Source organism: Spea bombifrons, chromosome 8, assembly GCF_027358695.1.
Source record: "Spea bombifrons isolate aSpeBom1 chromosome 8, aSpeBom1.2.pri, whole genome shotgun sequence".
Classification (NCBI taxonomy): Eukaryota; Metazoa; Chordata; class Amphibia; order Anura; family Pelobatidae; genus Spea; species Spea bombifrons.
Genome location: NC_071094.1, coordinates 17,607,734 through 17,635,653, shown reverse-complemented (window position 1 = coordinate 17,635,653; position 27,920 = coordinate 17,607,734). Strand labels below are relative to the sequence as shown.

The window sequence follows — 27,920 nt, the reverse complement described above, 5'->3', positions numbered from 1 at the left end:
CAACCTTTGTAACATTTTTGTGGATACTTTTTCCTCTCAAAGGGTATCAAAATCCACTCCATTGTTGCTATCCTTGAGATTTAGACAACTAGCTAGTGGATTTTAATTAGAGAATTAACTTGTGTACCCTCTGTTAAAGACTGATGCCTCCACAAAGGGTATCATGAGTCATTCCATTGCTTCAGACATTAAGAATCAATCTCAAGATGTGTGTCTCATAGGAGCAGCAACTAATGTACCATTTTTGAAAATACTGTTGCCTTTCAAAGGGCATCAAGTTTCATTCAGTTGTTGCTGTCGTTAAGATTAAGGGTTTCTAGCTAAAGAGCTGGTAAATGACTAGAACACTTACTTGTGTACCATTTTTTGGAGCATGACATGAGTACTTCCATTTATGCTTACGTTTTAATTTGAGAGTCCAAGCTCAGAATGTTGTACCTGATAGGAGCAGACACTGGCATACTATTTTTGGTGGAGAAGGTTGCCTCTCAGAGGCTATCAATATCTACTTCATCGTTGCTATCTTTGAGTTTTGGGGGTCTAATTAGTTAGAGGATGAACTGGTGTACTGTTTGTTAGAGATTGGTGCCTCCACAAAGGGTATCATCAGTCATTCCATTGCTGCTGACATTTAGATTTCAGGGTCCTAGTTTAGGACATTGTATCTGAAAGAGCAGCAACCTTTGTAACATTTTTGTGGATACTTTTTCCTCTCAAAGGGTATCAAAATCCACTCAATTGTTGCTATCCTTGAGATTTAGACATCTAGCTAGTGGGTTTTAATTAAGTAGAGCATTAACTTGTGTTCCATTGCTGCTGACATTTAGATTTCAGGGTCCTAGTTTAGGACATTATATCTGATAGGAGCAGCAACCTTTGTAACATTTTTGTGGATACTTTTTCCTCTCAAAGGGTATCAAAATCCACTCCATTGTTGCTATCCTTGAGATTTAGACAACTAGCTAGTGGGTTTTAATTAGAGCATTAACTTGTGTACCCTATGTTAAAGACTGATGCCTCCACAAAGGGTATCATGCGTCATTCCATTGCTTCAGACATTAAGAAGCAATCTTAAGATGTGTGTCTCATAGGAGCAGCAACTACTGTACCATTTTTGAGAATACTGTTCCCTTTCAAAGGGCATCAAGTTTCATTCAGTTGTTGCTGATGTTAAGATTAAGGGTTTCTAGCTAAAGAGCTGGTAAATGACTAGAACACTTACTTGTGTACCATTTTTTGGAGCATGACATGAGTCCTTCCATTTATGCTTACGTTTTAATTTGAGAGTCCAAGCTCAGAATGTTGTACCTGATAGGAGCAGCAACTGGCATACTATTTTTGGTGGAGAAGGTTGCCTCTCAGAGGCTATCAATATCTACTTCATCGTTGCTATCCTTGAGTTTTGGGGGTCTAGTTAAGGAGGTTCTAATTAGTTAGAGGATGAAGTTGTGTACTGTTTGTTAGAGATTGGTGCCTCCACAAAGGGTATCATCAGTCATTCCATTGCTGCTGACATTTAGATTTCAGGGTCCTAGTTTAGGACACTGTATCTGATAGGAGCAGCAACCTTTGTAACATTTTTGTGGATACTTTTTCCTCTCAAAGGGTATCAAAATCCACTCCATTGTTGCTATCCTTGAGATTTAGACAACTAGCTAGTGGGTTTTAATTAGAGCATTAACTTGTGTACCCTATGTTAAAGACTGATGCCTCCACAAAGGGTATCATGAGTCATTCCATTGCTTCAGACATTAAGAAGCAATCTCAAGATGTGTGTCTCATAGGAGCAGCAATTAATGTACCATTTTTGAGAATACTGTTGCCTTTCAAAGGGCATCAAGTATCATTCACTTGTTGCTGATGTTAAGATTAAGGGTTTCTAGCTAAAGAGCTGGTAAATGACTAGAACACTTACTTGTGTACCATTTTTTGGAGCATGACATGAGTCCTTCCATTTATGCTTACGTTTTAATTTGAGAGTCCAAGCTCAGAATGTTGTACCTGATAGGAGCAGCAACTGGCATACTATTTTTGGTGGAGAAGGTTGCCTCTCAGAGGCTATCAATATCTACTCCATCGTTGCTATCCTTGAGTTTTGGGGGTCTAGTTAAGGAGGTTCTAATTACTTAGAGTATGAAGTTGTGTACTGTTTGTTAGAGATTGGTGCCTCCACAAAGGGTATCATCAGTCATTCCATTGCTGCTGACATTTAGATTTCAGGGTCCTAGTTTAGGACATTGTATCTGATAGGAGCAGCAACCTTTGTAACATTTTTGTGGATACTTTTTCCTCTCAAAGGGTATCAAAATCCACTCCATTGTTGCTATCCTTGAGATTTAGACAACTAGCTAGTGGGTTTTAATTAAGTAGAGCATTAACTTGTGTTCCATTGCTGCTGACATTTAGATTTCAGGTTCCTAGTTTAGGACGTTGTATCTGATAGGAGCAGCAACCTTTGTAACATTTTTGTGGATACTTTTTCCTCTCAAAGGGTATCAAAATCCACTCCATTGTTGCTATCCTTGAGATTTAGACAACTAGCTAGTGGGTTTTAATTAAGTAGAGCATTAACTTGTGTTCTATTGCTGCTGACATTTAGATTTCAGGCTCCTAGTTTAGGACATTGTATCTGATAGGAGCAGCAACCTTTGTAACATTTTTGTGGATACTTTTTCCTCTTAAAGGGTATCAAAATCCACTCCATTGTTGCTATCCTTGAGATTTAGACAACTAGCTAGTGGGTTTTAATTAAGTAGAGCATTAACTTGTGTTCCATTGCTGCTGACATTTAGATTTCAGGGTCCTAGTTTAGGACGTTGTATCTAATAGGAGCAGCAACCTTTGTAACATTTTTGTGGATACTTTTTCCTCTCAAAGGGTATCAAAATCCACTCCATTGTTGCTATCCTTGAGATTTAGACAACTAGCTAGTGGGTTTTAATTAATTAGAGCATTAACTTGTGTTCCATTGCTGCTGACATTTAGACTTCAGGGTCGTAGTTTAGGACATTGTATCTGAAAGGAGCAGCAACCTTTGTAACATTTTTGTGGATACTTTTTCCTCTCAAAGGGTATCAAAATCCACTCCATTGTTGCTATCCTTGAGATTTAGACAACTAGCTAGTGGGTTTTAATTAGAGCATTGACTTGTTTACCCTATGTTAAATACTGATGCCTCCACAAAGGGTATCATGAGTCATTCCTTTGCTTCAGACATTAAGAAGCAATCTCAAGATGTGTTTCTCATAGGAGCAGCAACTACTGTACCATTTTTGAGAATACTGTTGCCTTTCAAAGGGCATCAAGTTTCATTCAGTTGTTGCTGATGTTAAGATTAAGGGTTTCTACCTAAAGAGCTGGTAAATGACTAGAACACTTACTTGTGTACCATTTTTTGGAGTATGACATGAGTCCTTCCATTTATGCTTACGTTTTAATTTGAGAGTCCAAGCTCAGAATGTTGTACCTGATAGGAGGAGCAACTGGCATACTATTTTTGGTGGAGAAGGTTGCCTCTCAGAGGCTATCAATATCTACTTCATCGTTGCTATCCTTGAGTTTTGGGGGTCTAGTTAAGGAGGTTCTAATTAGTTAGAGCATGAACTTGTGTACTGTTTGTTAGAGATTGGTGCCTCCACAAAGGGTATCATCAGTCATTCCATTGCTGCTGACATTTAGATTTCAGGGTCCTAGTTTAGGACATTGTATCTGAAAGGAGCAGCAACCTTTGTAACATTTTTGTGGATACTTTTTCCTCTCAAAGGGTATCAAACTCCACTCCATTGTTGCTATCCTTGAGATTTAGACAACTAGCTAGTGGGTTTTAATTAAGAAGAGCATTAACTCTTGTTCCATTGCTACTGACATTTAGGTTTCAGGTTCCTAGTTTAGAACGTTGTATCTGATAGGAGCAGCAACCTTTGTAACATTTTTGTGGATACTTTTTCCTCTCAGAGGGTATCAAAATCCACTCCATTGTTGCTATCCTTGAGATTTAGACAACTAGCTAGTGGGTTTTAATTAAGTAGAGCATTAACTTGTGTTCCATTGCTGCTGACATTTAGATTTCAGGTTCCTAGTTTAGGACGTTGTATCTGATAGGAGCAGCAACCTTTGTAACATTTTTGTGGATACTTTTTCCTCTCAAAGGGTATCAAAATCCACTCCATTGTTGCTATCCTTGAGATTTAGACAACTAGATAGTGGGTTTTAATTAGAGAATTAACTTCTGTACCCTCTGTTAAAGACTGATGCCTACACAAAGGGTATCATGAGTCATTCCATTGCTTCAGACATTAAGAAGCAATCTCAAGATGTGTGTCTCATAGGAGCAGCAACTAATGTACCATTTTTGAGAATACTGTTGCCTTTCAAAGGGCATCAAGTTTCATTCAGTTGTTGCTGATGTTAAGATTAAGGGTTTCTAGCTAAAGAGCTGGTAAATGACTAGAACACTTACTTGTGTACCATTTTTTGGAGCATGACATGAGTCCTTCCATTTATGCTTACGTTTTAATTTGAGAGTCCAAGCTCAGAATGTTGTACCTGATAGGAGCAGCAACTGGCATACTATTTTTGGTGGAGAAGGTTGCCTCTCAGAGGCTATCAATATCTACTTCATCGTTGCTATCCTTGAGTTTTGGGGGTCTAGTTAAGGAGGTTCTAATTAGTTAGAGGATGAACTTGTGTACTGTTTGTTAGAGATTGGTGCCTCCACAAAGGGTATCATCAGTTATTCCATTGCTGCTGACATTTAGATTTCAGGGTCCTAGTTTAGGACATTGTATCTGATAGGAGCAGCAACCTTTGTACCATTTTTGTGGATACTTTTTCCTCTCAAAGGGTATCAAAATCCACTCCATTGTTGCTATCCTTGAGATTTAGACAACTAGCTAGTGGGTTTTAATTAGAGAATTAACTTGTGTACCCTCTATTAAAGACCGATGCCTACACAAAGGGTATCATGAGTCATTCCATTGCTTTAGACATTAAGAAGCAATCTCAAGATGTGTGTCTCATAGGAGCAGCAACTAATGTACCATTTTTGAGAATACTGTTGCCTTTCAAAGGGCATCAAGTTTCATTCAGTTGTTGCTGACGTTAAGATTAAGGGTTTCTAGCTAAAGAGCTGGTAAATGACTAGAACACTTACTTGTGTACCATTTTTTGGAGCATGACATGAGTCCTTCCATTTATGCTTACGTTTTAATTTGAGAGTCCAAGCTCAGAATGTTGTACCTGATAGGAGCAGCAACTGGCATACTATTTTTGGTGGAGAAGGTTGCCTCTCAGAGGCTATCAATATCTACTTCATCGTTGCTATCCTTGAGTTTTGGGGGTCTAGTTAAGGAGGTTCTAATTAGTTAGAGGATGAACTTGTGTACTGTTTGTTAGAGATTGGTGCCTCCACAAAGGGTATCATCAGTTATTGCATTGCTGCTGACATTTAGATTTCAGGGTCCTAGTTTAGGACATTGTATCTGATAGGAGCAGCAACCTTTGTACCATTTTTGTGGATACTTTTTCCTCTCAAAGGGTATCAAAATCCACTCCATTGTTGCTATCCTTGAGATTTAGACAACTAGCTAGTGGGTTTTAATTAGAGAATTAACTTGTGTACCCTCTATTAAAGACCGATGCCTACACAAAGGGTATCATGAGTCATTCCATTGCTTCAGACATTAAGAAGCAATCTCAAGATGTGTGTCTCATAGGAGCAGCAACTAATGTACCATTTTTGAGAATACTGTTGCCTTTCAAAGGGCATCAAGTTTCATTCAGTTGTTGCTGACGTTAAGATTAAGGGTTTCTCGCTAAAGAGCTGGTAAATGACTAGAACACTCACTTGTGTACCATTTTTTGGAGCATAACATGAGTCCTTCCATTTATGCTTACGTTTTAATTTGAGAGTCCAAGCTCAGAATGTTGTACCTGATAGGAGCAGCAACTGGCATACTATTTTTGGTGGAGAAGGTTGCCTCTCAGAGGCTATCAATATCTACTTCATCATTGCTATCCTTGAGTTTTGGGGGTCTAGTTAAGGAGGTTCTAATTAGTTAGAGGATGAACTTGTGTACTGTTTGTTAGAGATTGGTGCCTCCACAAAAGGTATCATCAGTCATTCCATTGCTGCTGACATTTAGATTTCAGGGTCCTAGTTTAGGACATTGTATCTGATAGGAGCAGCAACCTTTGTAACATTTTTGTGGATACTTTTTCCTCTCAAAGGGTATCAAAATCCACTCCATTGTTGCTATCCTTGAGATTTAGACAACTAGCTAGTGGGTTTTAATTAGAGAATTAACTTGTGTACCCTCTGTTAAAGACTGATGCCTCCACAAAGGGTATCATGAGTCATTCCATTGCTTCAGACATTAAGAAGCAATCTCAAGATGTGTGTCTCATAGGAGCAGCAACTAATGTACCATTTTTGAGAATACTGTTGCCTTTCAAAGGGCATCAAGTTTCATTCAGTTGTTGCTGACGTTAAGATTAAGGGTTTCAAGCTAAAGAGCTGGTAAATGACTAGAACACTTGCTTGTGTACCATTTTTTGGAGCATGACATGAGTCCCTCCATTTATGCTTACGTTTTAATTTGAGAGTCCAAGCTCAGAATGTTGTGCCTGATAGGAGCAGCAACTGGCATACTATTTTTGGTGGAGAAGGTTGCCTCTCAGAGGCTATCAATATCTACTTCATCGTTGCTATCCTTGAGTTTTGGGGGTCTAGTTAAGGAGGTTCTAATTAGTTAGAGGATGAACTTGTGTACTGTTTGTTAGAGATTGGTGCCTCCACAAAGGGTATCATCAGTCATTCCATTGCTGCTGACATTTAGATTTCAGGGTCCTAGTTTAGGACATTGTATCTGATAGGAGCAGCAACCTTTGTAACATTTTTGTGGATACTTTTTCCTCTCAAAGGGTATCAAAATCCACTCCATTGTTGCTATCCTTGAGATTTAGACAACTAGCTAGTGGGTTTTAATTAAGTAGAGCATTAACTTGTGTTCCATTGCTGCTGACATTTAGATTTCAGGTTCCTAGTTTAGGACGTTGTATCTGATAGGAGCAGCAACCTTTGTAACATTTTTGTGGATACTTTTTCCTCTCAAAGGGTATCAAAAGCCACTCCATTGTTACTATCCTTGAGATTTAGACAACTAGCTAGTGGTTTTAATTAATTAGAGCATTAACTTGTGTTCCATTGCTGCTGACATTTAGATTTCAGGGTCCTAGTTTAGGACATTGTATCTGATAGGAGCAGCAACCTTTGTAACATTTTTGTGGATACTTTTTCCTCTCAAAGGGTATCAAAATCCACTCCATTGTTGCTATCCATGAGATTTAGACAACTAGCTAGTGGGTTTTAATTAGAGCATTAACTTGTGTACCCTATGTTAAAGACTGATGCCTACACAAAGGGTATCATGCGTCATTCCATTGCTTCAGACATTAAGAAGCAATCTCAAGATGTGTGTCTCATAGGAGCAGCAACTACTGTACCATTTTTGAGAATACTGTTGCCTTTCAAAGGGCATCAAGTTTCATTCAGTTGTTGCTGATGTTAAGATTAAGGGTTTCTAGCTAAAGAGCTGGTAAATGACTAGAACACTTACTTGTGTACCATTTTTTGGAGCATGACATGAGTCCTTCCATTTATGCTTACGTTTTAATTTGAGAGTCCAAGCTCAGAATGTTGTACCTGATAGGAGCAGCAACTGGCATACTATTTTTGGTGGAGAAGGTTGCCTCTCAGACGCTATCAATATCTACTTCATCGTTGCTATCCTTGAGTTTTGGGGGTCTAGTTAAGGAGGTTCTAATTAGTTAGAGGATGAACTTGTGTACTGTTTGTTAGAGATTGGTGCCTCCACAAAGGGTATCATCAGTTATTCCATTGCTGCTGACATTTAGATTTCAGGGTCCTAGTTTAGGACATTGTATCTGATAGGAGCAGCAACCTTTGTAACATTTTTGTGGATACTTTTTCCTCTCAAAGGGTATCAAAATCCACTCCATTGTTGCTATCCTTGAGATTTAGACAACTAGCTAGTGGGTTTTAATTAAGTAGAGCATTAACTTGTGTTCCATTGCTGCTGACATTTAGATTTCAGGGTCCTAGTTTAGGACATTGTATCAGATAGGAGCAGCAACCTTTGTAACATTTTTGTGGATACTTTTTCCTCTCAAAGGGTATCAAAATCCACTCCATTGTTGCTATCCTTGAGATTTAGACAACTAGCTAGTGGGTTTTAATTAATTAGAGCATTAACTTGTGTACCCTATGTTAAAGACTGATGCCTCCATAAAGGGTATCATGAGTCATTCCATTGCTTCTGACATTAAGAAGCAATCTCAAGATGTGTGTCTCATAGGAGCAGCAACTAATGTACCATTTTTGAGAATACTGTTGCCTTTCAAAGGGCATCAAGTTTCATTCAGTTGTTGCTGATGTTAAGATTAAGGGTTTCTAGCTAAAGAGCTGGTAAATGACTAGAACACTTACTTGTGTACCATTTTTTGGAGCATGACATGAGTCCTTCCATTTATGCTTACGTTTTAATTTGAGAGTCCAAGCTCAGAATGTTGTACCTGATAGGAGCAGCAACTGGCATACTATTTTTGGTGGAGAAGGTTGCCTCTCAGAGGCTATCAATATCTACTTCATCGTTGCTATCCTTGAGTTTTGGGGGTCTAGTTAAGGAGGTTCTAATAAGTTAGAGGATGAACTTGTGTACTGTTTGTTAGAGATTGGTGCCTCCACAAAGGGTATCATCAGTCATTCCATTGCTGCTGACATTTAGATTTCAGGGTCCTAGTTTAGGACATTGTATCTGATAGGAGCAGCAACCTTTGTAACATTTTTGTGGATACTTTTTCCTCTCAAAGGGTATCAAAATCCACTCCATTGTTGCTATCCTTGAGATTTAGACAACTAGCTAGTGGGTTTTAATTAAGTAGAGCATTCACTTGTGTTCTATTGCTGCTGACATTTAGATTTCAGGGTCCTAGTTTAGGACATTGTATCTGATAGGAGCAGCAACCTTTGTAACATGTTTGTGGATACTTTTTCCTCTCAAAGGGTATCAAAATCCACTCCATTGTTGCTATCCTTGAGATTTAGACAACTAGCTAGTGGGTTTTAATTAGAGAATTAACTTGTGTACCCTCTGTTAAAGACTGATGCCTACACAAAGGGTATCATGAGTCATTCCATTGCTTCAGACATTAAGAATCAATCTCAAGATGTGTGTCTCATAGGAGCAGCAACTAATGTACCATTTTTGAGAATACTGTTGCCTTTCAAAAGGCATCAAGTTTCATTCAGATGTTGCTGACGTTAAGATTAAGGGTTTCTAGCTAAAGAGCTGGTAAATGACTAGAACACTTACTTGTGTACCATTTTTTGGAGCATGACATGAGTCCTTCCATTTATGCTTACGTTTTAATTTGAGAGTCCAAGCTCAGAATGTTGTACCTGATAGGAGCAGCAACTGGCATACTATTTTTGGTGGAGAAGGTTGCCTCTCAGATGCTATCAATATCTACTTCATCGTTGCTATCCTTGAGTTTTGGGGGTCTAGTTAAGTAGGTTCTAATTAGTTAGAGGATGAACTTGTGTACTGTTTGTTAGAGATTGGTGCCTCCACAAAGGGTATCATCAGTCATTCCATTGCTGCTGACATTTAGATTTCAGGGTCCTAGTTTAGGACATTGTATCTGATAGAGCAGCAACCTTTGTAACATTTTTGTGGATACTTTTTCCTCTCAAAGGGTATCAAAATCCACTCCATTGTTGCTATCCTTGAGATTTAGACAACTAGCTAGTGGGTTTTAATTAGAGCATTAACTTGTGTACCCTATGTTATAGACTGATGCCTCCACAAAGGGTATCATGAGTCATTCTATTGCTTCTGACATTAAGAAGCAATCTCAAGATGTGTGTCTCATAGGAGCAGCAACTACTGTACCATTTTTGAGAATACTGTTGCCTTTCAAAGGGCATCAAGTTTCATTCAGTTGTTGCTGATGTTAAGATTAAGGGTTTCTAGCTAAAGAGCTGGTAAATGACTAGAACACTTACTTGTGTACCATTTTTTGGAGCATGACATGAGTCCTTCCATTTATGCTTAAGTTTTAATTTGAGAGTCCAAGTTCAGAATGTTGTACCTGATAGGAGCAGCAACTGGCATACTATTTTTGGTGGAGAAGGTTGCCTCTCAGAGGCTATCAATATCTACTTCATCGTTGCTATCTTTGAGTTTTGGGGGTCTAATTAGTTAGAGGATGAACTGGTGTACTGTTTGTTAGAGATTGGTGCCTCCACAAAGGGTATCATCAGTCATTCCATTGCTGCTGACATTTAGATTTCAGGGTCCTAGTTTAGGACATTGTATCTGATAGGAGCAGCAACCTTTGTAACATTTTTGTGGATACTTTTTCCTCTCAAAGGGTATCAAAATCCACTCCATTGTTGCTATCCTTGAGATTTAGACAACTAGCTAGTGGGTTTTAATTAGAGCATTAACTTGTGTACCCTATGTTAAAGACTGATGCCTCCACAAAGGGTATCATGAGTCATTCCATTGCTTCTGACATTAAGAAGCAATCTGAAGATGTGTGTCTCATAGGAGCAGCAACTAATGTACCATTTTTGAGAATACTGTTGCCTTTCAAAGGGCATCAAGTTTCATTCACTTGTTGCTGATGTTAAGATTAAGGGTTTCTAGCTAAAAAGCTGGTAAATGACTAAACACTTACTTGTGTACCATTTTTTGGAGCATGACATGAGTCCTTCCATTTATGCTTACGTTTTAATTTGAGAGTCCAAGCTCAGAATGTTGTACCTGATAGGAGCAGCAACTGGCATACTATTTTTGGTGGAGAAGGTTGCCTCTCAGAGGCTATCAATATCTACTCCATCGTTGCTATCCTTGAGTTTTGGGGGTCTAGTTAAGGAGGTTCTAATTAGTTAGAGCATTAACTTGTGTACTGTTTGTTAGAGATTGGTGCCTCCACAAAGGGTATCATCAATCATTCCATTGCTGCTGACATTTAGATTTCAGGGTCCTAGTTTAGGACATTGTATCTGATAGGAGCAGCAACCTTTGTAACATTTTTGTGGATACTTTTTCCTCTCAAAGGGTATCAAAATCCACTCCATTGTTGCTATCCTTGAGATTTAGACAAGTAGCTAGTGGGTTTTAATTAAGTAGAGCATTAACTTGTGTTCCATTGCTGCTGACATTTAGATTTCAGGGTCCTAGTTTAGGACATTGTATCTGATAGGAGCAGCAACCTTTGTAACATTTTTGTGGATACTTTTTCCTCTCAAAGGGTATCAAAATCCACTCCATTGTTGCTATCCTTGAGATTTAGACAACTAGCTCGTGGGTTTTAATTAATTAGAGCATTAACTTGTGTTCCATTGCTGCTGACATTTAGGTTTCAGGGTCCTAGTTTAGGACATTGTATCTGATAGGAGCAGCAACCTTTGTAACATTTTTGTGGATACTTTTTCCTCTCAAAGGGTATCAAAATCCACTCCATTGTTGCTATCCTTGAGATTTAGACAACTAGCTAGTGGGTTTTAACTTGTGTACCCTATGTTAAAGACTGATGCCTCCACAAAGGGTATCATGAGTCATTCCATTGTTTCAGACATTAAGAAGCAATCTCAAGATGTGTGTCTCATAGGAGCAGCAACTAATGTACCATTTTTGAGAATACTGTTGCCTTTCAAAGGGCATCAAGTTTCATTCACTTGTTGCTGATGTTAAGATTAAGGGTTTCTAGCTAAAGAGCTGGTAAATGACTAGAACACTTACTTGTGTACCATTTTTTGGAGCATGACATGAGTCCTTCCATTTACGCTTACGTTTTAATTTGAGAGTCCAAGCTCAGAATGTTGTACCTGATAGGAGCAGCAACTGGCATACTATTTTTGGTGGAGAAGGTTGCCTCTCAGAGGCTATCAATATCTACTCCATCGTTGCTATCCTTGAGTTTTGGGGGTCTAGTTAAGGAGGTTCTAATTAGTTAGAGCATGAACTTGTGTACTGTTTGTTAGAGATCTGTGGCTCCACAAAAGGTATCATAAATTATTCCATTGCTTCCAACATTGAGATTTGATAGCTGTAGCAAATTTGGTTATAATTGATAAATTAGAACTTGTATGTAGTTTATTAGAGACAAATGCCTCATCAAAAGGTGTCATGATTGATTCCATCGCTGCTAACCTTGTGATTTGAAGGTCTTACTTCAGGAGGATAAATCTGATATGAGTAACAACTCTTGATTGTTTTTGTAAGACTATTGCCGCTTTAAGACCTTGAGATTTATTGGTGTAGCTAAGTAGGGTCTATTTAATTAGAGCATTAACTAAAGTACCATATGTTTAAGTATGGTGCCTCTGACAAGGGTATCAACATTGTTTGCTAACCTTGAGATTCAGGAGTCTAGCTAACAATGTTCTAATTAATTAGAGGATTGACTCATGTACCATTTTTTAAAGACTAGTGCCTCTGCCAAACATCCTTTCTATTTATGCTTACCTTGCAATTTGAGGGTTCTAGCTCAAGGAGGTTGTAGCTGATTAGATTGACATGTACCATTTGTGCCTCTGCAAAAGATCCATTCCATGGTTGCTGACCTTGTGAGTTGGTGGTTATGTCACAAGGTTGTAAATGATTATAACAGTGTAGACAAATCTTTTGCAAAGGGTCTCAACATTTCTTCCATTATTGTTTCTTTTGGTGGGGGTGCAGATGGTAAGTAAGGGAACATAAACTTGTCAAATAATTCCATTCTGTTAAAACATAGATTGTAAGTTCCTGCGGGAACAGGCCCCTTTATTTCTCTTGTAGCTGTATGTCAATTGCTGTATTGTACTTGTCATTATCTGTAAAATTTTCAGCTTCTGCCGAATCTAAAGTATAATAATAATAATAATTTGAAAGAAACACACTGTTAAAGGTAATTTTAATTGAAGAACAATTAAGGGCATTTTACATTTTCCTACTTAAGCCCAGAGGGAAGGGCAGTCCTTTTTGCCATGGTTCCCCAGAGGTTTCCTCCATAATGGGGGTTTTTCCTCTCCTGAGTGCTGAAGGATGACTCTTTGTGAGTCCAGATGTAGCCCTTATTTTGGCCATATTTCTCACTGTCATGTTGTCTCTTAACTTCCTAATGTTCTTATCCGGAAACTGCAAAATGTTTCTTATTCTGTTTAATTTTTCTAAATAAATGTGAAGTTTCTAAATCTATATTGTCTAATGTTGGTTTTATTCGTCTCATTTACTCAGTTTGTTTACATTAAAAAGGTAGGTTATTTTGTGTATTGAGATTTTGGAATCAGGTGATTTTGATCATTATGGGATTTAATTTATACAAAAATAATCAAGATAGTGTTTGAGAAAAACACAAATAAAACAGTTTTTGAGAAGACAAAGAGTAGAAGAGGTATGAGCAAAGTTTAGAAAAGGACATTGCCCTGCTGTATGCTTACCTGAGAAAGACAGCAGTCCTCTGGCTGTTGTAGAACTACAAAGCTCATAATCTCAGATGACCATATGCATGCTTCTCTTCCTTTAAGATACTGACTGAACTCAAGGAAATCATTGTCCCATGACAGCTGGAGAGCCACTATTTTTCTATCTATTTGCCATGTGCCACTTCTCACATTGTTTATTTCAGTTAACAATGAGTTATTAATCATAGTTATTCAACAGTAAAAACATCAATCATGTTCTCTGTTATCGCACAAAAAGTATGCCCAAAAACCTATATTGATGGTATAGAACCCACTGCAGGAGACTGTCTCGTTACCAAGGCAGTCTGTAGGAACCAATTAGCAACCACCTATGTCATTCAATCACTGTGATTGGCCGATAAATGTATACTGCATGGCACACTGTTTGTCTCTCTGCCTCCATATTCTGTCTTTTCTGAACACTATTTAGTGATACATTGAGTTCCACTGAGAATAAAGGGAACCTGATTACTGATAATTCTGTACAATGTTTTTTCATTGCACCCTGACTGATTTTATTCTAAGCACCATTGCTGCCACTCACAAGATGGCACTGCCAACTGAACAGCTAATGACTTCACAAGGGTCTGTCCATGTACTGAATTCAACCACACAGTCAATGGAGCCCAGCTCACTAATCACAAGTGATCCGTAAAATCATAATAATAATAATAAAATAGTTTAAAAAATGTGTAACATGTAAAAATAATTTGCCACGGATGTCAGCATCAGGAGAACCATCCAGTTTCACAAATCTTTTTCCAAATATACATGCAGATATGAGCAAGTACTAAAATTAGCACTATATCTTCACAAACATTATCACATGGAAAGAGTTTTAAAAAATGGTGTTGTAAATGCCCATGGAGTGTGTAGTTTAAAAAAAAAATATGATTTGATGGGGTAGATTGACTTGGCCAGGTTGAAAGATCTCCTAAAAATAGGACATGGCACATGTCTGGAATGCGCACTACTCCAAGCAGGCACGTGACTTATTTTTGCGGTAAGAGGGTCTAAATCACTATCTGTCTTCACTAGACTGGAAAATAATAATTAAATGCCCCGCTTACACACCTCCCACTCTGATATAAAGATAGGTAATGCTGCCACCAAACCTGGTTAAAACGCTCAACTTACTTTTTAATCTACTGTCCCCAAATAGTTTATATATCCAAACATGCAGATTAGCCAAGCATCTAAGAAGACTACGGATTATTAAATAACTCTCTTCAAGGCAAATGTGGTTCTTATACCAGACAAAGGCAGGAACTTAATAAATGAATGATTTATTATGAAATAAAAAATATTTACAGTACATACAAACAATTATATTAACAATTTAGTCACACCAAGCAGATAAAAATAAAAGGGAGAACAGTTAATAGAAATCCTACTTACAGAAGTACTTTATTCTATTCCCGGAGGAGCTTTTGGCAAGAATAATGGCGATTTATTGCAAAAATAGATCTTGGCCACCAAAATAAGGACACCTTAATATCGAAGTACAGGATACTTTATACCTGTTGACTGCAGGTCAGATGTCAGGGCTGCAGTCCGCAGAAGAGTAGGAGGGGCTACGAGATTGGGCCACTTATTCGACACCTAGCAAAGGGTTTTTCTATCCAGTTACAGCATATAAAGGTTATATTTTTTCAGATCCAGACTTGTCAGAAATCCCTCTTTCCATAATGACCTTCCTTGGTCAGTCTGTGATCTAACACTGCAGACTTCAGTTTATCTATTAAATGATTGGAGGTAACCCAACCTTGTCTGATGTCATTCTGCTAGGAAAAATGTGGGCACCTCAAATATAAATATGAGGACCCCAGATCCCTAGATCTAGATTTAATCTTTTAAATATAACCTTTAGTAGAAAAGGGGCTGAGTTTGTAACGCCTTTGTTTGTTGGAGGGTTCTTTGCAGGGTCAAAACGGTGCCTTTCTGGCTAGGAGAGGTGTCACATTTCCCAACTTGGAATGGTTTAGGCAAAAGGACTCCCATAATAACACAAAGATACTAATGAATTGGAGTAAACCTCATTTACGGTTGATTGGGTTCACTCCACATCTTATTTAAACTCTGTTAACTCTCTCCACTCCACCCTCGTACCATTTCTGCCTGAAAGGGTAACCGCGCCATGTATCTACTACACACATATTGGCTAAACACTAGATTCACAATAAACTAAGTCTAATGGGCCTGGCAGCACAGACTGATGTTGAAATTCAAAAAAAAATGCAAACCTTGTCAAGATGAACACAAATTGGGCTGTTTTTTGACAGTAACATATACCAGGAGCTGTAAATTCATACCTAAATGTGTGGGGAGGGGACACAAAAACTACTGCAAATGTTGAGAAAGGCTGGTGATAAAATGTGTGCATGGAAAGAAGGAAAATATCAGTATTTGAAATACCCTGGGGTGTTTAGTTTTCAAAAATATATAATATATGATATGTAATGTTTGTGGTATAATGTGTATACAATGTGTGTGGATGCACAAAATGACAAAGAAGGAAATTATAAACAGTAACACAGCAAAAACGTTAAAACAGCCTTTGCCCAAAAGTGTACAGTCAGCAATACAAAGGAAGGCTGATATTCAAACAACATAAAAGTTCCAAGAGGGCAAGGTAACGGGTCAAGCTGTACAAGCTTTGTTAAAGAGACGGGCATTCGTTTTCTTTTTGGATTTATGGGGTGAGGGGTGGGGTGACTTGCACTTAAATTAGCCAGACAATGCCGGCTCTGTGGGGATAAGTGGTAAAAATTGCCTGGAACCTCATCTCAAACCGTCTTAATTATGGGTATCATATGTACATTGACAACTATTACTGAAGTGTCCCTTTACTCGAAAATATTTGCTTGGAACCGTGGCCTGTGGGACTGAACAAAAACAACTGCCTCCAAAGGTAAGCCACAGAGAAGTTGTAGGGTCTGCTGGAAAATAAAATAACATGTGGAAGGACAGTAGCTTTTACTGCCCCTCTCGCCCATTGTTGTATCGGATGTTGCTTTCAAAACTACAACCCACAGTGCTATTTATTTGGTGATCACAAGGACCAACAATGACTCCCTAACAAGCCCGGGTTATCCAGTTGCAATTTGTTAGCTGCAATAAATTACCTGTACCTGAGCTTTACGTCTTTAATGTCAACAAAGTCCCTGGAATAAACATCTGCTGCCGATCTAAGAGATAGAATTACCCCAAAAACTTTGCCTGAAAAGTCCTCGGATATGCAATAAAGTCTCTATATTCCTCCTGGAACAAAATTTGGCAGTTTTCAAAATAATATAAAAAATATTTCAATAATTTCCATTATAATAATAATTTTCCAATAATATTCCATTTTCCAATAATTTAATTGTTGTGGTATCTTTACTCCACAATTGTACATCAGGTTTGTTATGTTTCCTTCTGCGTGATGATTATACCTAAAAATATGCAGATTTAAAATATAAAAGGTTTCCTGGACCTGAGAGCAAGTTGGCAACCCCAAAAAATAATCTATACACAAAGGTGGGGAACTGCTTCAATGAATGGTAATATAAACAATGGGCGGGGATAGCAAATTACCCATACCGCCATATCCCACTATTGTGTGACTGCCCGATGGATACGGGCGACCGTACGCTCCAAAACTGTAATAACGTTACTCGCAGCCACACATATCCTGCTGATCTCTGCACAAATGTTATTTGGTGGCCTTCAAGTGCCAGAGCCAGTTGGTCATCCTCAGTCAAGACCTGTTTAGAGTCAGGTCCTTTAGTTTTTTTAATCCTGCTCCCGCTGATTTTGTGACCATTACCGCCCGCTTCCACAATGTGCGCGTTCCACTCCCGCCCGCTCCCGCAACATATGTGTCCAATCCCACCCGCTCCCGCAACATATGTGTCCGATTCCGCCCGCTCCCGCAACATATGTGGTCAATCACACCCACCCCCTTACCTGTACTGCAGATTTTCTGTGCAGTCCCGCAAGGCTGCCTTCATGTTGCTCCCTTACAGCATCTCTTCTCTTGTTCCACCCAGGAGCTGAGCAGAGTCATGTGACATGGCGTAAAATCACGTGACTCCGCTGGCTTCCTTTTGCGGAACAAGAGAATAGATGTTGTGAGGGAGCAACGCGAAGGCAGCCTTGCGGGAGTGCGCAGGATTACTGAGACCCGCAGGTACAGTGTCTGACCGTCCGCAGCGCCCGAAAGACCACCCGAGTTTTTTGGTGGGTCCCGCAGAACCCGCATCCCAATGCAGTCCTCCACTTTAGTCTGCTGTTTGTAGTTATTCACCAACAGAAGGCTTGTCAGGAGAGTTGTGGTTTCAGCTCCTTGATTTCACGAACTTCCCTCTGATACATTGTGAAACGCCTTTATTTATGTAAATGTTTCTTTAATACCCCCCCCCTCTGTTTTCTATATTGAGCCCCCGTGTTATTTCCTGATAGATCCCTCAGTCTGCTCAATATTCAGCCCTAGGCTGTAGACGATTGTATAGAGTCTATATACAGGTACTCGGTATATTTCATAAGATATTGGAATACTTCAACAAGTTTGTTTAAGGTTTTATTCTGAAAACCCATGACCTTTAAGTAAAGATCAGTATATACATTGCAGACCATTTACAAACACACATGCAGAAGCGCATTAATAAGTATAATGGAGGTTTGTTAAATGCATGTTCCAGCAACATTGTATCACTTTTGTTCTTCTAATGCTTGTCTTTTTTCTTCTTTCCTCCCTGTAAGATATTTAGAAAGAAAAAGAAATACTTAACATCAGAAATTCATATAAATATAAATCACACAAAATAAGTGACAAGTGAGGTCTTAAAAGCTTTTGTTACTTTATATGTATTTCTATTTTAGCGTAATAAAGTGTATCAACTGACTAAAGGCTTCATTTTCTTTTGGAATAATACAGCTATATCATTTTTTTTCTTACTGCATGACTTTACTTCTATGTTGACCCAAATATTATGTCACGTTGCCGCTCCGTCATAGGAGTCCCGGCACATTGCGCAGACGTCCACCAGCTGACAGAGACAAGGATCCAGGTCCCCTGTAGCGCTGCAGGGATCTGGATCTTACTCTTATTTGAGGTTGGATTATAAAACAAGGGGTATTTTTCAGAGCGTTTCCCTTTAATCGCTTTAATCTTATTTCCCATTAAGACATACTTGCCAGGGGCTGGTAATTGACTCTAAAAAATGAAAAATATACAATATACAAAAATCTTTATGTATTAGTTATTGGCAGGGCTGGATTAAGATCATCATGGGCCTGGTGCTGAGGATTTTGGTGGGCCTTTTTTATAGAAATAAAATCAATAGACAGAAGCTTAACTCCTCAGCATCCATGTGTACTGGATAAGATGACATCAGTGCTAGGCAGATAATATAGGATATAATCTAATGTGATGGGATTGGGAGTACATCAGTACACTAAAAAAGTCATCATACACAGGGTGCCTGAAGTCACTAATCAATTTTAATAAAATATGCAGATTGAAATAGAGTAAATAACACAATAACTTTACTTCTCCTCTCACTGATTTTTGGGCCTGAAAAGGTTTGTCCTTTGAAGTGATCTACAAAGGAGGGTGCTTTATCTCTGAAATGGTAAAAATTAAATAGTTACATTTATTTCTACAGTGCCAGGAAACAGATGACCAAACACACACACCAGGACAGGCTCTGCCACATCAACAACCAAACATCAGGATGGGCTCTGCCACATTGACACCCAAAAACACACACACCAGGACATGTTCTGCCACACCGACAAACACACCAGGACAGGCTCTGCCACACCAACACCCAGACATATACACCAGGACAGGCTCTGGCACATCGACACCCAAACACACACACCAGGACAGGCTGTGCCACACTGACACACACACACACCAGGACAGGCTCTGCCACACCAACACCCAAACACACACACCAGGACATTGACACCCAAACACACACACACCAGGACAGGCTCTGCCGCACTGACACACACACCAGGACAGCCTCTTCCACATCGACACCCAAACACAGGAAAGGCTCTGCCAAACTAACACCCAAACACACACACACCTGGACAGGCTCTGTCACACATCTGGATGGGCTAAGCTACAACAATAAAAACAATGTTTTTTTCCCACAATTCTTTGTCGTTGACCCCCCTTTTGTGTTTTTGCCCCCAGCCAGCCCCTCCTTTTAGTATTGATTTAAGTAATGGCCCCAGCTGCCCCCTTGTGTATTGATGCCGCCAGCACAGATAAAATGATGCCCCATACAGCAGGTTTGGTCAGCAATATGTAAAAATTATATGTGTCCTGGAAAACAAGGCAAATTTGGTCACCCTAATGACCCCACACCCTTGCTGAATTTTCTAAAATGAGAAAATGTGTAAAAAAGTTACTTGGTGCCATTTAATGGAGTACAGGAGGAATGAGATTATTTAAAAGTTCAATTATTGAAGGTAACAAAGTTTTATTAGGCTGGTCAGTAAGAGCAAAATTTAAAGAAAACACTGTGATACTCCGCAGAAGTGGCCAGAATAGTAAAAAACAAGAAGCATTTAGTAAATACAAAGAAAAGCAAAGTTAGGAAGACAGACAGATCTATAAGATTAGGCAGAAAGAAGAAAAGCATGTTATAAGAGCTGCCAGAGCACATGCAGAAGAGAGAATTGCTCTGTTAATAAAAAGTGCCACGGCTTCTTTGGTGGAGCACTGGAAGGTCATGTGATGCCTGCGCTCTGTCATAGAAGCCACTGGCTGCCAGAGAGAAGGATTCAAGTCCCCTGCAGCGCTGCGGGGAATATGGATCTTAGTCTTGTAGTCAGATCTCTATTTGAGGTTTGATTATAACGAATAAAAGACGAGGGATATTTTTCAGACCATTTACTCTGAAAAAACTAGAGAAAATACGGTATTTACCTAATTTCTTCAATTTCTCCTTTCTTGTCATATTTACATGTTAATATAAAACAATTTATAAACACAAAATGCAGCTTTTAAATCATTATTTTATTTATTGAAGGTAAAGAGTTCATCAAAACCTTTTTTACTCATGTGAAAAAATAATGCCATTACTGGTTGCCATCCTTTGCGCAAAAAGTGCAATCAAACATTTGCAATAAATAGCAATATTATTATTAATATTGGTGACTCTTCTTGGCTTAATTCAGCCACATTGGAAGGTTTTCGAGCATTACCTACGGATTTAAGTCAGGACTTTGACTTGGTAGCACCGAACCTTCATTTTGTTTATTTTGAGCCATTAAGAGGTGGACTTGCTTATGTGCTTCGGATCATGGTCCTGCTGCATAACCAACTGCGCTTGTGCTTTAGGTCACAAACTGATGACTGGACATTCTCCTTCAGGCGTCATCAATTATGGGAAGTCGCCCAGGTCCTGAAACAGCAAAGCAGTCCCAGGCCACCACACTACCACCACCACCGTGTTAGACTGTTGGTATGATGTTATGGAATGCTGTGTTAAGATTTACTTCAGATTTACCAGGAAGCATGTCTTTCCAAAAAATTCCACTTTAGACTCATCAGTCCACAGAATATTATCCCAAAAGTCTTGAGGATCATCAAGATGTATTTTGGCAAATGTCAGACAAGAGTTTGTGTTCTTTTTGTTCGTTTTCTCCATTTGTAGATAATGGCTCTCACAGTGCTTTGCTGGAGTCCCAGAGCCTTAGAAATTGCTTTGGATGATTTCCAGACTGATAGATGTCAATGACTTTGTTTCTTCTTTGCTCTTGAGTTTCTTCAGATCGTGGCATCATGTGCTGCTTTCTGAGATATTTAAGCCTACATCACTTTGCAAAAAACTTTCTATTTAATTGATATTTAGATTCAGCAGGGCTGGGAGTAATCATGTCTGGGGGTGTCTAGTGAAATTAAACCCAATTATCATTTAAATTTGGTTCATTAATTGATTCAATAAGTAAGGGGGCAATTACTTTTTCACATAGTGCCAGGTTGAGTAGGATAGCTTATTTTCCTCCCATACATAAAATCTTCATTTGAAAACTGCATTTTGTGTTTTACTGAAGTTGACTTTATTTAATATTAAAATTAGTTTGATGATCTGAAACATTTCAATGTGACAAATGTGCAAAAGCCAGAAAAAATGGGAAAGAGTGGAAATACTTTTTCACAGTACAATGTATATGTACGCATATTTATTTTTTACTACGTGTTTGTGCATCTATGTTACGCTTTACAGTATAATAAAAGGGGAGGTACAATAAGTGGAGTCATATAATATGTGACGTTGTCTAAAGACAAGGGTACGGTGAGTATTAGTCCCTGTCCCATCATTAGCTGTCCCACTGTGCCAGTCCCTCCACTAGCTCTGCATACCCTCTGAAACTAAATTTAAAATATGGCCCTTTACCTATAGCTTGCTCTGACTCTTTCTCCTGGCTCACATTGTATTGATGACATCAGATGTATCTCAACATTTCAACATTTCAATCTTATGCCCCCTGAGCCAGAGGTAAGTTATGAATTTGGTTCCTACTGTTTGTGATTTTCGTATGTCTCCTGGTAAGGTAAACCTGCAGTATTTCAATGGCTATATCCCAATCATACCAAAACTTAACGTTACCTTCACATTCGCTATTGTGCCACATGAATCAATGGATGCAGCTTTTAGAGGAGCTATGAGGGTAGCGGCGTCTGGACTGGACGACTTCAAGTAATGAGAGACCTCGTCTAACAGCTCTTCAGGAGATGAAGGCCCCCGGAAAACCGAGATCTTCAAGCAGCTAAATGGAGGAAAATTTAGCCAGTGTTTAATATGTTGCGCCTACAACATAATTACATTGAATGTCACATGTGTCGATATTCAACGTACTCTACTCAATATACTTTTGTAACTAAATATACATACAGTTTTGAAATAATTCTTGAATGATAATAAATTATTATTAATTGTTGCTATGGCAATAGAATTGTTTAATTCCCAATGTATGTAGTCCATTATGGCTACGGTTCTCAATGCCAATGTAGAGTTCTTCTGTGTATGACCAGGCATGAAGGGGTTTTTTTGTGGCCCCTAGTGGGTGGGGGTCCAACCTACTTATACATTGCGGGTATTTTCTTACATTACATTGGGACCTACTTTCATTGGAGGACACCATATTTTCTGGAGTGACAGCTGGCGTTCTCCTGGTCCAGGCAGGGCTGTAGCAAGGGTGAGGCGAGTGAGCCACTCGCCTTGGGCGCACCTGCGAGGGGGCGCACAGCTGCCCGATCAGAAGCTGCAGGTCTGCTTGGGGAGATCACGGACAGTAGCTTTTCTATTTGGGAGGGGGCGACCGGAAAGGCCCCCTCCCCTGTGCCGGTCTTCAGGGGACTGCACGATTGTGCTCTCTCCATCCAGCCCTGCTCATCAGGCGCCCCCGTGGGCAGTGCGCACCCAGGCACCATCAGCACTGGTCTGGGGTGGAGGTGTCCGATGAGCAGGGCTGGTTGGGGATATCACAATCCCCCTCAAACCGGCCCAACATTTGACAGACCTCACGCTCCCTATTCAGACCTCGTCTTCCGTTCTCCCTAACCACTATGCGACGGCAAATGATGCAGAGCTCCGGGATATGATGTCAAGCAGAGGCCTGGAGTGACAGACCTCGAGCTCCCACCACAGGATGGAAGATAGAAGATGATGGAAGATGAGAAAAGTAATAGATGGGAGAAAGGGCTGTGTATAGATGTGTGTTTGTAAGCTGGTGTGTGTGTGTGAGGGCTGTGTATATGTGTGTGTGTTTGTAAGCTGGTGTGTGTGTAAGTGCTGTGTATGTGTGTGTGTTTGTAACCTGGTGTGTGTGTATGGGCAGTGTGTGTGTGTATGTGTATGGGCAATATGTGTGTGTGTGTATGAGCAGTGTGTGTGTGTATGAGCAGTGTGTGTGGGCAGTGTGTGTGTGGGCAGTGTGTGTGTGTGTATGGGTAGCGTGTGTGTGTATGGGCAGCATGTGTGTGTATGGGCAGCATGTGTGTGTATGGGCAGCATGTGTGTGTCTGTGTGAATAGGCAGTGTGTGTGTGTATGGGCAGTGTAGGTATTTCTGTGTTTGTAAGCTGGTGTGTGTGTATATGTGTGTGTGTATATGTGTGTGTGTAAATGTAGGGGAGTGTGAGGGCAGTGTATGTGTATACACGTGTTAAAGGGCAGGTGTGTGTTTGTAAGCTGGTGTGTGTGCGTGTGTAAGGGCAGTGTAGGTATTTGTATGTTTGTAAGCTGGTGTATGTGTATATACATATTAATGGGCAGGTGTGTGTGTGTGAGGGCAGTCGCGTGTAAGGGCAGTGTATGTGTGTGTTTATGGGCAGTCGTGTGTAAGGGCAGTGTATGCATATATGTGTGTTTATGGGCAGTTGTGTATAAGGGCAGTGTATGCGTATATGCGTGATAATGAACAGGTGTGTGTAAAGGCAACGTGTATGTGTGTTTGTGTGTTTATGGACAGGTGCGTGTAAGGGCAGTGTAAATTAAACAACCTCTGTAAAAAAAAAAAAATAGCTGGGGGGTGCAATTTTTCATTGTTGCCTCGGGTGCAAAAGGGCCTAGCTCCGGCTCTTGGTCCAGGTGCCACAGAAGGGCACCATCTGTCACCCAGAAATGTGGAAGTAGGTCTGATCGCCCATACTACATGTAGCACTATATGTGTCTCATAGACAGAACCCAGTGACTCCCTCTTGGATGTTCGGGAAAGTGTCACCAGACTGCTTTGAAGTATTCAGTAGCTACCAACAGCGCTCAGGTTAAAGATCTCGCTAATTACTTATCGTTAAATGCTGCTTATTACTCAAACCGTGTCATAAGCATTCAAACAAAGAAAAGGAATCCCAGCACTCCAAACAGCTTCCAGTCTCTAGGACACTTTATTAAGCGAAAACAAACAAAAGCAACGTTTCGGCCAAACAGGGCCTTTGTCAAGCTGTCATAAGCAGACACACAGCGTTCACAGGTGCTCCTCGATCCACCCAGAACTGGTTTACGTTCCTCCTACTCCACAGGTAGCTATGATTTTAGATAATCTGCTATTGGACAGAACATAAAAAAAACCTAACATGGCAAACGTTCGTAAATCTAAATATGTCAGCGTCCGCAGAGCAGGGTGAGAGACAAGGAACGTTCCCTCTCTCACCCAAACGTCCAATTTTGCACCAAAGAATGAATGAGCCCCATAATTCTTGTAAGAGCCTAGCTGGGAACTCTTAAGGTTTGACCCGGATTCCGTGGTTTGTTGCCCAAATATCAGCGTCTCCGGATGAAGGAGTAAAATCTCCAGATCACACTGTCTGGAACTGACTCTGTCCTATTCTACACTGCTGTGATCATACATAAGACCCCTACTTGGTGCTTTTGATACCAGTATGTTATGGATGATATCCCTGCTTGAATGCAGGTGACTCAGTTAAGCACATCTTTAAAAAAATGACAAGTCTTACAATTTGGCAAATCACTCCAAAGAATCTTCTTGATGTGCTATTAAAGGGTTAATACCTAAATAGTTGCAGTCAGGTGACTAAAGAAGATCTCCAAGGTATGCCTAACTGGCACTGATGTCACGTCTGATGGTTTAACTGACCTGAGGCCAGAGATGAGTCCAGTCTTGGACATGCGCCTCTACTTCCGTCATTCCCCCTCTCCATCTAAGAAGGTTCTGCACTTTAATGCATTGCTGGGCTCTGGGCAGACATTTCAACACCTGAAAGACCCTCTAAGCCCAGTCTAATGGTAGGAAGGCACAGATCAACCACCAGTACAAATATTTTAAGTAACAAAAAAGGTTTTTACGTTCCATTCTCAGGATGGCATCCTACATAGACACGTAACAGTGCGACGGCGGCAGGCACCTAACACGCTGCCACCAGCGTATGTATGATGGCGCTATATACAACAATAAATAATAATAATAATCATACAACAGGCCATTAAAATACAGAAGCGCATTGATAATGATCACTGTCCACAATTTTACAGAAACTCAATATGCGCTGGCTATGGATGAGTTAATCCCGGTATATAATAGCAATGATCATATATAATGTGATATATGATCTACTCTTATATCATCATGAGGATCACATATAGACATTTAAATGCCCCCCATGGGACCTCCTACAGAAACTCACCCATCGCAACTCCTCTGGAGGCCACTTTTGCTGCCTCTTCGTGGTCCTGGAGTGAGAGCAAATCGCGCAGGTCGCTTCTCACCCTGTTCAGTCTGGTTTCGCTCTGCAGGCACTTCTCCAGCAAGTTGCATAAAAGGGTGTTACATTTCAGCGCCTGGGCACCCCTGGGCTTCAGCTTCTGCTTGCAAATGTGGCACCTGTCCACTGCTGGCCCCCGCAAGCACCTTTTGCAGAAAGAGTGGCCGCATCTTACAGTTACAGGGTCCCAGAGGGCCTGCTGGCAGGAGGGGCAGTTAAAGACATCCATGGGTCACAGGAGGGTAACACTCCACCCCGCTTGGCACGCAGTGGATCCGGACTCCGGCGGAGACAAAGTGGGAAGAAGAAGAAGCACAAAGAGCCCCTGACATAACATGTGCGGCAACATTACATAAAGTGTGTGCTCACGTGACCGGCAGGGGTGGCCTCCCATTGGCTGTCTCTGGGCTGCCCTCCCTTGTTGTGAAACAGCCCATGTTGTTGGTTTCATAAGGGCTGCGATGAGGAGGGGGGCAGGCGCAGGCGCACGCTGTTAACATGTGTGTAGGGAACAGTGGCGACTCTAGAAACAATATTTAAGGGGGGCACACAAAATACCACAGTCAAACTGGGGGGGCATTAATAATTTCCACCATTAAATCATACCACTGAAAAAACACACACTGCTGATCTCAGCACTGAAGGTATATATCAAATAAACAGAATCAGACATACAAATCCTGTATTTGCAGGTATACAATAATAATATATGAAACGTAGCATCGCAGGTATAGATCAACTGAATAAGACATATTAACCCTGTATTTCCAAGTACACAAAAATAATGTATGGAAACATAGCATAGCAGATATGGATCTACAGAATAACACAAAAACCCATCTTTGCAGGTAAAGATCAATTGGAATTCACATAAAAACAGGGCATTAAAGGTATATTTAAAACCCCCTAAATTACAGGCATAGATCACAGGTTGCACACCCCAAAGCCAGCCCTGGCGTCCACACTGCCCACATAGAACCCGACTAGCACCCAGATAACACACATAAGATTTGCAATCTTTGTCCCCAAACAGCCCAGCACAAGTCAACTTTGTCCCCAAACAGTCCGGCCAGTGCCATCTTTGTCCCATATACACCCTGCCTGTGCCATCTTGGTCCCCAAGGCTCAAACCTCCTGCTAGTGCCATCTTTGCCCTTCCACAATTATACATCTATGATACACAAACACTTTTACAGTCACTCACTAATTCACACTTTAATTCAGACAACTCATCCACACATTAACTCATGCTCTCCCTCATTCACTAAATGCATCCACACATTAACTCATGCTCTCCCTCGTTCAGGCAACTCATCCACACATTAACTCATGCTCTCCCTCATTCAGGCAACTCATCCACACATTAACTCATGCTCTCCCTCATTCAGGCAACTCATCCACACATTAACTCATGCTCTCCCTCATTCAGACAATTCATTCACATATTAACTCATGCTCTCTCTAATTCACTCAATGCATCCACACATTAATGCACACTCTTTACTTATATCTACCCTCCCTTCCTCATCACTTTTTAACTCCCTCCCTCCCTCCCTTCCTCATCACTTTTTAACTCCCTCCCTCCCTTCCTCATCACTTTTTAACTCCCTCCCTCCCTCCCTCATCACTTTTTAACTCCCTCCCTCCCTCCCTCACTCATCACTTTTTAACTCCCTCCCTCCCTCCCTCACTCATCACTTTTTAACTCCCTCCCTCCCTCCCTCATCACTTTTTAACTCCCTCCCTCATCACTTTTTAACTCCCTCCCTCCCTCCCTTCCTCATCACTTTTTAACTCCCTCCCTCCCTCATCACTTTTTAACTCCCTCCCTCCCTCCCTTCCTCATCACTTTTTAACTCCCTCCCTCCCTTCCTCATCACTTTTTAACTCCCTCCCTCATCACTTTTTAACTCCCTCCCTCCCTTCCTCATCACTTTTTAACTCCCTCCCTCATCACTTTTTAACTCCCTCCCTCCCTCCCTTCCTCATCACTTTTTAACTCCCTCCCTCCCTCCCTTCCTCATCACTTTTTAACTCCCTCCCTCCCTCCCTTCCTCATCACTTTTTAACTCCCTCCCTCCCTCATCACTTTTTAACTCCCTCCCTCCCTCCCTTCCTCATCACTTTTTAACTCCCTCCCTCCCTCCCTTCCTCATCACTT

General features: G+C 40.4%; 1 protein-coding gene across 2 annotated transcripts; it reads right to left on the bottom strand.

The window, feature by feature from the left end:
* Window positions 1-18,079: 18,079 nt before the first annotated feature.
* LOC128503593 (LON peptidase N-terminal domain and RING finger protein 2-like) lies at window positions 18,080-26,000 on the bottom strand. Of its 2 annotated transcripts, none has more exons than XR_008355267.1 (2): window positions 22,147-22,301; window positions 18,080-18,267 (listed from the first exon to the last, which is right to left on the bottom strand). XR_008355267.1 is itself a non-coding variant. In XM_053473721.1 (2 exons), exons 1-2 carry the CDS (start codon window positions 25,986-25,988, stop codon window positions 18,224-18,226), a joined length of 351 nt encoding a protein of 116 aa, XP_053329696.1. In that variant the 5' UTR covers window positions 25,989-26,000; the 3' UTR covers window positions 18,080-18,223. The 2 variants fall into 2 exon arrangements, 1 of the variants encoding a protein (XP_053329696.1); XM_053473721.1 differs by lacking the exon at window positions 22,147-22,301 and adding an exon at window positions 25,682-26,000.
* Between the last annotated feature and the right edge of the window lie 1,920 nt (window positions 26,001-27,920).